Below are 10,381 nucleotides of genomic sequence, written 5' to 3'. Positions count from 1 at the left end.
CTGAACAAATACAAAAGATATTTGGGTACAGAGCCATTCTGTGCACCCCTCTAGATAGGGGCTCTACTTGACAATCCCAGATTCGAACACAATGTAAACTACCATCCGCCATATAAATTATACTTTACACACTGAACAAAAGATGCTGTCTTCTGCGGAATCAGACCATTCAAGCAACGATCCTCCAGGATCTCAGGATGAGGTCTTGCATATCACCTGCTACCTGATCCTTTTAACTGGAGACGCTGGAGATCTTCTGCAAGCAAAACTGATCTTCTACCACTGAGCCATGGCCCCTCCTTTCTACAAGGTATGATTACCCTGCCAACATTCTTCATCCTTTTCAGACCCTGTTTCCAGCACTGTGCACCAGTGGCTGCAAGTCAACATATACGACTCAGCAGTGACATCTACAAAACATGCCAGTTTTACGGCGCATGGGATTGGTGGATCACTTACTGGGATAAACCAAGAGTGCAGTCCTACAGTGCTTCATTCCCAATTTAAGGAGTACAAAGTATACCCAATATCTCACACTATTCTGGATTGCGCTTGGTGGCATCACTGTTGAATTGGCTCTCACTTTTTGGTCATTCTGAAAATGAGGACCAGAGCAGACCATGGGGGGAAAAAAGGATCTGGGCTAAGTTAGATGGGAAGTAGGAAATCTGTAGACAGGCGCTCTTAGGACAGAGTATTGAACCTTTTGTTCTCATGCCATTTATTCTCTCTCTCTCACACACACAAGATTGGTATTAGCCTCTGGGGGGGGGGCAGAAGATACATAGAGAGATACTGCGGGTGGCCCCCAGCCTCCCCCGGGAAACGTTTAGCCTGAGAAAAACACTGAGCAGGAAAAGTGCTCAGCACCTCCCCCATGATGATTTAATTTGGCCCCAGGGTGTCTTCTATCCAGTCAAACCCCCTTTTTATTTCATACTTCGGTACCTAAATTGGTCTTCTATCTGTAGATATTCAAAATGGTTTACAACAGAAAATTATGCCAGCATAAAACAGTTGAAGTGTTAGAATATTTCATTTCAGAACTACCAATTGTAACAAGTTTTTTTTTTAAGCCTCCTCTTGGCTCTCTGATTATCAGTTTTTAGGTGTTGACTTGCTGTTACTCAAGATACTTTAATTCCAGATCTCCAGAGACCTTAGTTTTGCAAAGCATGTGCTCAGTCATTGAGCTTTGGGCCCAATGAGCCCCGGGTTCAAATCCTTGCTCCTCTGGAGTCTCACAAAGCAGCTATCTGTCCTCCAGTCTAAGATTCTCATCTGTAGCTTTCACTAGCCTACCTCACAAGTACGTTTCAAGAATGAAGAAGATGGATAGATAACACACACAGGGCTATGTCTTATAAAAAAAGGTAAGGTTCCCTTGCTCGAAAGCCAGTCGAATCCGACTCTAGGGTTGCGGTGCTCTTCTCCGTTTCAAAGCCGAAGAGCCAGCGCTGTCCAAAGACGTTTCCGTGGTCATGTGGCCGGCATGACTAAACACCAAGGCGCACGGAACGCTGTTACCTTCCCACCGAAGTGGTACCTATTTATCTACTTGCAATTTCTTGCTTTCGAACTGCTAGGTTGGCAGGAGCTGGAACTAGAGACAGGAGCTCACTCCATCATGCGGCAACCCGGGTCTCGAACTGCTGAATTACTGACCTTCCACAGCCTGCAGTTCAGTGTCTTAACCACATGTGCCACCGCAGCTCCTATGTCTTATACTAGAACATAATAATAATTTTTAAATCCTTGGCAATTAACAACTGATCTTTTTCTCCTGTTGTGTTTTGCTCCTTCGGAGTTAAGATCTTTTCAAGTCTACCAAGCAACATGATCACTGAAAGCAGGAAACAGTGCAGGCTGGGGCAAAACTGAATAGGAGCATCAGAAGAGCCTGGTTGGATGGTTGTGCAAACAGAACAGCGCCACCTGGTGGATGAGCTGGTACTAACAAAGCAAGAAACCAAGCGGTCCGAGGTCACAAGTTATGATTAAAGAATTCTCAAATATTTATGAAGTGTCAGATTTGAATCCAGTAGCACCTTAGAGACCAAAAAATTTCAGGGAATAAGCTCTCAAGAGTCAAAGACTCTCGAAAGCTTATACCCTGAACATTTGTTGGTCTCTAAGGTGCTAGTGGCCTCAAATGTAGCTGTTCTAACTGCAGACCAAGAAAGCCGCCCGCGAAACAAGTACTTATAAAGGTTCTGACCACATTTAGAAAGAACAGCTAAAAAGAAAATCTGATGAACTTTAGAAATCATTTTATTTTGCTGTTTATGATGTCCCAGGACCACTTCACGCCATCTACCAGGCCCTAATCTTTGACTAGCAATCCCGGCTAGAACACATATTGACCCAATCTGTGCACCATGAAAGAGACTGGGTGACCTGGGACCCATCTCCTTCTCTCAGCCCAATCGATTTCACAGGACTCTCACAAAGGAGAAAATGCATCGATGAAAAGAACCCTCTCTGCTGTCCTGAGCTCCCCGGAGGAAGGAAAAGGATAAAAACAGGATCGTCGGACACAAAACACAAAAAGAGAGCTTGTTCTGCTATGAATACAGGTTGATCATGGCTGCATGGGACACAGAATTCTGCTCAGGTACTGTTCTTTACTGCAGCAAACACCATACATTTATTGAGATTCATTATTTACTGGAGATGATGGATTTTATATATGTCGGTGTATTATGTACTAGGGGATCAGCCATGGCTCCAAGCTCCACTTGTCAACCTCCAAGCTCCACGCCCTTCCGATCGTTAACGGTAGGCTGATTACTGAAAGAGCAGTTCTGCCTCCTTCCAAAAGAGTTGAGCGGTATCAAAGGAAGCAACAACATGAGGGAACCATCCTTCTTTCCTTGAACTGTAGCCATAATCAATGTTCCCTCTAAGTTATGGAGACCTGTGAGCAAAAATACTACTTTGTGAGCTACTGGCATTAAAGGTATGAGTGAGCGATTTGGCTACTGCATAAATTAGTTTGCTCTGGAGCCTTCCTTCCTGAGCTAAGACAAATATATTTGAGTCGGAGGCTAAGAAACGATGAGCTAGCTCACACTAACTCAGCTTAGAGGGAACACTGGCCATAATTAGATCTATAATTTTATTTATTCATTTATTTACATTATTTATGGTCCGCCGTTCTCACTGGGACTCGAGGCGTATTACAGAAAGTTATTCATTTATTTACATTATTTATGGTCCTCACTGGGACTCGAGGCGGATTACAGAGACTGAGTCAGATACAATCAACAGGATGGGACATGCAATAAACAGTTAAACAGGATCTGGGTCGTAGAACCAACCAGAGGTCTAAAAACAGAACTGAAGTAAAGCATAGTGTTAACACGACACGTTAAATGATGCACAATTACTTAATAGGATCTAAATTACAGCAAACTAATATACACAGTAGTATAGAACACAGTCCTTAATAATTTATACAAGTAGCTTTGTGAATCATTTTGTGCAGTGCTACCCTGTTGCCTGAACTGAAAACCCCTTTTGGATAATTTAGTTTTGCATCGTTTGCGGAAAGCCAGGAGGGTGGGGGAGCCTTCCTGACGACCTCGGGTCGACCATTCCACAAGGTGAGGGGGCCACAACGGAGAAGGCCCATGGATGGGGAGTGGCTGATTTGGCACCTGCCGAAAGCCCTGCTCAGATGCGCAAAGCTGTCATGGTGGAGCACTGTGGGAAAGAACAATGAATGTCATGCCCTGCCTTTCTCCCCAATGGAGACCCAAAGCAGCTCACATCATTCTCTGGTCCTCCGTTGTCAAAACCACCTGCCTGAGGTCTGGCTGAGAGACTGTGAGTGGCCGAAGGTCCACTAGCAACTTTCAGTGGCAGAGTGGGGATTTTTACCAACATTTTATCCATGACACCACACAGGCTCTGCCAGATCGGGGAAATGATTAAACTCCCTTTGTATTGTCACAGAGGGGCTATTTCACAGCCTCCCTATTTGTCCTGCCAGCACTTTCTTGGCATCTTGTGAGTAAACCTTTGCTTTGTTGCAGAGCTAATATGTGCCAGGATGGTCAATTTCCTTCAACTGCAGTTCCCATCGTCATCCCTGAGCCAGAGTTTCCACTGCAAATAAAGGGGGGGGGAGTCAATTCTGGCAAGAATGTAGGCCATGAAGTTCTGATTCCCTTTGTATTGGGCACTGCAAATCCCATCATCATTCTGATACTAGGGGCTAATTTTTCAGACTCTCATTTTATTTTCGGATCAGTTATGCTTCCCAGAGACAACCAAAGCATCCAATGCAAAAAAGCTGGTTCGGGGGGGGGGTGTCTCTGTGTGTGTGTGTGTGTGTGTGTGTGTGTGATCTGACACTGTAACTTCCACGATCATCTTGAAACCAGTGGCTAATTTTGAGACTCCTAGCTTCAGTTTCTGAGTAGTTATGCAAGCTACAGATGGACAGATACATAGATGGATGGACCAACCCTTTAATAAATATAGATCAGGGGTCCCCACCTTTTTGAGCCTGCAGGTGCCTTTGGAATTCTGACACATGGTGATGGGCGGAGTCGCCAAGTGGCCATTGCAGGAGGCAGATCCAAACGCAAAACCTCAGGGAGTGAGATTATACATAATTCTAATAGTAACCCTTCACATTTCTGACAGACACTGTTCAAAAGGATACCTTTTTAAAAGAACATGTTTTAAACATTTAGTGAACAATATGTTTTAAAATACTTTCTTGCAAATACACACAGCTTACCCTTGGTAAGTGAAGATCCTCAGTGAAGACCCTTGTACTGAGGTGGCAGCTGGTCAGCCAATCAGATGCCCTCCCGGGCAAACCCCCCCATCTGGCCCTCCCCCCTTTCTATAAACAACTGGAGGGTGCCACGGCACCAAGTTGGGGACCCCAGTTATACATAATGGTACTGTGAGTAATTTACTCACAACTTAATGTATGTGTATGTATTTGTTCTATTGTCAGTAAAAGGTAATGGTAAAGGTTTCCCTTGCTCGAAAGCTAGTCAAATCCGACTCTAAAAGTGCACCATGCTCAAAACCCACTGGACAAAGTTTTAACAGGCCGACCTGGTTATCTGTGGCACGTTTTGGAGGTTTTCCTCTCGTTTGTTCAGGAACTAATTTTTAACTGTGCAAGAGCTGAAGAGCTGCTCTGTTCTGTTTACCCATGTCCTGGCACATGCACAGGAAGAGATGCTCAGGCTCTTAAGAGGAGGTCTCTGCCAGTACGTGGGTTGCTACTCATTTGGGAAGCGGGGAGCTAAAGTGTCTGGCAGTGAGCACTGGAAGTACAGATTTGGGAACAGGATTCTGCAGAATCTCTTCTGCTATACAGGAGTGAGATTTTCTTTGCCCAGATTCACACAGAAGAAAACAGATTACATTCAAAATAGGGGTAGGGTTTCCACCATTTTACACCCTCAGACATTTTCACTTGGAAATTAACAGCTTCTTTTGTTTGGCATTATTCACTGACGTGCTAAAGAGGCACATCCAGGGCTATTTTTGGGCAGGAACGCACAGGAACGGAGTTCCGGCTGGCTCCCAAGTTGGCCACGCCCAGCAGGAACTCATGAGCATAATAGGCCACACCCAACAGTAGAAACTCATTAGGATTGGCTACATTAGGGGTGTGTGGCCTAACATGCAAAGGAGTTCCTGCTTACAAAAAAGCCCTGGGTTTTGACAACAAACACGGTAAACAGAACAACAAGCAAAATGTGGGTGTGGCTGGATAACCACACTTCTGGTAACATGGGGGTGTGGCCTAATGAGCTGTGCTATCAGGGGTGTAGCCTAATATGCTAATGAGTTTCTGCTGTTGGGTGTGGCCTATTATGCTAATGAGTTCCTGCTGGGCTTTTTCTACAAAAAGAGCCCTGGGAACATCTATATATTTTTGCTGCATATTGGTCATCAACCCCAGCCAAAAATTAACTCAAAGATGGGACCAAATGACAGAACAGCTATGGTTTGTACAAGTGATGATCACCCGCAGCGATGCTGCTATACAGGAGTGAGATTTTCTTTGCCAGATTCACACAGAAGAAAACAGGTTACACTCAAAATAGGGGTGGGGTTTCCACCATTTTCCACCCTCAGACATTTTCACTTGGAAATGAACAGCTTCTTTTGTTTGGCATTATTCACTGACCTGCTAAAGAGGCACACCTATATATTTTTGCTGCATATTGGTCATTAACCCCAGCCAAATATTAACTCAAAGATGGGACCAAATGACGGAACAGCAGCTACGGTTTGTACAAGTGATGATCACCTGCAGCAATTTTAAGAATGTAGGCAGTACAATAACAGCATTTCAGACGTGTGGCTCTGCACACACTTACAGAAGGTCTGCTGGAAATGGGTTAACGTCGGAGCCTCTGGAGCAATGTTGTAGAAGTGTGTCTTCAGAGCACCGCTCACGAGCAGGTTGTATGCAAGGTCCGTGATGTTAATGCCAACAATGGCAAAGGAGTAGCTGCAAGAAACAGGGAGTGGAGAGGCCCGTTATTTGAAAAGGCAAGTTTCTAATCCTCTCAGCCAAAAAAATGCTAGAGACTTTTTCTTTTTTTAAAAAAAGGAAGCTAGGAACTAGTAGATCATAACAGTACATGATTATAGATCCAGTTGGTCAGCCGCATTGGTCTGAAGCAGTACAACAAATTCAGAGTCCAGGGGCACCTTTAAGACCAACAAAGGTTTATTCAAGGTGTGAGCTTTCGTGCGCACGCTCGCTTTGATTACGACATTTTTGCAGCAGAGTGAACGGTCAGTTATTTTATATTTTTTTTAAGCCCTTGGCGGTGGACGAGGGGGAAACAGTGGCTGTGGGAGCTGAGGCAAGGAAAATGGCGCCAACGTGAGCACATCGAAAAAGTTCACATTACATGAATACATGAAACTGCCATGCACTGAATCGGATGCTGGGTCCAAACAAGTCAGCATTGTCTACTCAAGACTGGCAGCAGCTCTCCAGGGTCTCAGGCAGAGGCCTTTCACATCACCTACTGCCTGAACCATTTTAAACTGGAGATGTGGGGGATTGAACCTGGGACCTTCTGCATGCAAAGCGGAGGCTCTTCCACTGAGCCACAGCCCCTCCCCACATTCCTGCATACAAATGTTTTGAATGCAATCCTTCCAAAAAAGACTAGATTTTAGAAAGCAGGGGAGCAAACAGAAGCAGGACACATAGAGGATGACATCACGTGGATGCTTCCAGAAAGAAAGCTGCAGGAAGAAGGCCACGATGAAGCGCAACATCCACATGGAAACCGCTTGAGTGTCACTGAGGGAAGGGTGAACAAGATCGCCTTTGCGTCAGCTTCCATTATGCCAGGGGCCCCTGCTCTCAGGTTTGTAATGGAAAACACAACATGGAACTGCTGTAGAGTTGCTGAACAATCTGACACATGATCCCCAGCCCAACTTTTCTCATTCCATATACTATCATGAAGCTGGCTAGGGAGTCACGGCCATGGCTAATCGGACAACCTGTCAGGCGGACACACCGTTTGAACCCCTTGTGTGAGTTCTGCCACGACAAAACACTTGTTTACATCACCAAAGTTGCAGCAGACCCTAACAACCAGGTGGCTGGAGACTGAAATATTTCAGTGATTTCTGAAGACCCCCCCCCCGCTTAACTGGAAGAGGCAGGGAGCAAAGCTAAGTAAACTAAGAAGAATTGTCAACCAACAGTGATAATAATAGACTTCCTACTTCGAAATTTACACTTACCCAATTGCTTTATCAAACTTTTTCTTCTCCCACTCAGCCTTGCTACATTTGCTGAAAAATTAAAAACAGATGTTGCCGCACAAAAAGCAAATGAATCTCTTTATACCACTCAGGAAAGCTGGCTCTGTACGGCAGCAGCGTAAACATCCTGCTCTTTTAATCTCCCCCCCCCCCGAAAATATGTTCCTTGCTTTATCACATTAGCAAAAGAGCTTGTGACTTCAGTATTCTTTTTGTCAGAGATGATTCGTTCTCTACACAGCCAGTAGGGGGAAGAATCTGTGGAAAGAGCCACTTTTCTCTCCACACCAAGTAAGGTTGACCTGAGCAAGGCCTTTGGGATTCTGCAAGATGGACGTGACATAAATCACTTGAAACTAGCAGCGAGGATACAGGAAAAACTGTTGCCCAAAATGGGAAGCTTTGAGGGGCTGGTTCATACACGGCCTTGTGTCAGTTAAGTAGCAAGGTGCAGGATCCTGACTTGGGGCTGTGCTTGGTCCCCCATGCAGGAAGTGCATGCACATTGTATGAAGTCTGCAAATGCATACTCGAATGCACAGAGGCTCTTACTATGTGATTTATCTTTGCCAAAAAAAAGAGGGCAACAACAGATCATGTGTCCTTGGACAAGATTGTTATACATGTGTGGGCCATGCGGGGAATTATGGGACCTGCAAAGCATGTAGGACAGGGCTGCAGAGAAGACGGGAACTGGGTGAGACTGAAGAGCAAAGCTGTAGGAGTCAAGTTGGTATCCCAGATTACACCCTCACTGAACTAAGAAAAAAGCTTAAGAACCAGTTTTTGGTAATCTAGGGAATAAAGGAAACATTTTAGTTGTCAGGCTATATAACCCAATTTTCTAAAATGGAGCTTTTAAAAAATATTACAATTTTGACTCATTTGATCACACACACACACATATGTGTGTGTGATCAAATATATATATTAAAAGGGGGGCAATCGATGCAAATGATGGTCCATGCTAGACAGCTGAATTTTGAAATGTCCCCCCACCATCATTTACCACCATTTTGGACATGGTTGGAACTTTCCTCCCTATATTTGGTAATCCTCACCTCCTGCAAGGGATTACCAAATACAGGGAGGAAAGTTCCAACTAACTAGAAGGATGTACATCACCAGGATTATTTCCATCGATGGTTTATGCTTTTTAATAGGAAAAAACCAACAACATGCAGGGACACAACACCTCTAAACACATGCAACACAACAGAATGATAGCAGGATTTGCAGTGCCGTGGCATTGCAATTCAAAGAACGAAAGAAAGGCAGTAAGGAAAAAACAGTAATCTGAACCCTCCTGAATTCTACGTCAAATGAGACGGCTAAACCTGAAGTACCTTTTGCCTCCCTGTCCTGCTCCCCAATGTGCTGACGTTTTAGCTATTCATGGGACTCTGGGGTCCTTTTTTTCTCTAGTGGCAGTTTTTTCAGTATTTAAAATAACTTTTCCTCTAGCAGAGAGTACAATGAAGAAAGGAGTTCAGATTGAGGTGACGAGAGAGGAGGTCCTAAAACTGATAGACAACTTAAAAACTGATAAATCACCAGGCCCAGATGGCATACATCTGAGAGTTCTGAAAGAACTCAAATGTGAACTTGTGGATCTCCTGACAAAAATATGTAATCTTTCCTTAAAATCTGCCTCCATTCCTGAGGACTGGAAGGTAGCTAATGTCACTCCCATCTTTAAAAAGGGTTCCAGAGAGATCCGGGAAATTACAGGCCAGTCAGTCTGACGTCGATACCGGGTAAATTGGAGGAAACCATTATTAAGGAAAGAATTAGTAGGCACATAGATGAACAAAACCTATTGAGGCAGACTCAGCATGGGTTCTGTAAGGGAAGATCTTGACTCACTAACCTGTTAATGTTCTTTGAGGGGGTGAACAAACATGCGGACCAGGGGAACCCAATAGATATTGTTTACCTTGACTTCCAGAAAGCTTTTGATAAAGTTCCTCATCAAAGGCTCCTAAGTAAGCTCAAAACTCATGCGATAAAAGGACAAGTCAGAAAAGGTATTTGTGAAGATTGGTACCAGACAAGAGACCAGTCAATCAAGTTCTCTCTGGGGGCCAGCAGCATGAAAGAGGTATGAAAGAATACTGCTTTCAAAATAAAGCAACTTAAAAGTATCAGGACCAGAATCTGTCCAGTATTTGTCTTCTAGATGATGTAAAGAAGTACAAGTGGACTACATAACAAACAGTTCATACACTTTGGATGTTGCTGCTGTGTTCAGAAATATTGGTTCTGGAAGTCTATGCGCAAAGCTGAACATCTCCCACTGATTGTACATACATAGGCTTAATACATTATTATTATTAGGGGGTTATTAGGAAGGGTATTGAAAACCGATCAGCCAATATCATAATGCCTCTATATAAATCAATGGTGCGACCTCATTTGGAATACTGTGTGCAGTTCTGGTCACCACACCTTAAAAAGGATATTATAGCTTTGGAAAAAGTGCAGAAAAGGGCATCTCGAATGAAAAAAGGGTTGGAACACTTTCCCTATGAGGAAAGGTTAAAGTGCTTAGGGCTCTTTAGCTTGGAGAAACAACGACTGAGGGGTGACATGATCGAGGTTTATA

At 44.1% G+C, this 10,381-nt stretch overlaps 1 protein-coding gene across 1 annotated transcript in view; it reads right to left on the bottom strand.

Moving 5' to 3' along the window:
- Positions 1 to 10,381, bottom strand: part of ELMOD1 (ELMO/CED-12 domain containing 1) — a 43,508-nt gene that overhangs the window by 4,225 nt on the left and 28,902 nt on the right. Inside the window, exons 9-10 of the mRNA XM_015408762.1 lie at positions 7,756 to 7,806; positions 6,360 to 6,493 (exon numbers count right to left, since the gene is read on the bottom strand). Of these exons, the coding sequence (XP_015264248.1) occupies positions 6,360 to 6,493; positions 7,756 to 7,806 (185 nt within the window). The remainder of the gene's footprint in view (positions 1 to 6,359; positions 6,494 to 7,755; positions 7,807 to 10,381) is intronic.

Source organism: Gekko japonicus, unplaced genomic scaffold, assembly GCF_001447785.1.
Source record: "Gekko japonicus isolate JY-2015 unplaced genomic scaffold, Gekko_japonicus_V1.1 scaffold2828, whole genome shotgun sequence".
NCBI lineage: Eukaryota > Metazoa > Chordata > Lepidosauria > Squamata > Gekkonidae > Gekko > Gekko japonicus.
This window is presented reverse-complemented; position numbering and strand designations above follow the sequence as displayed.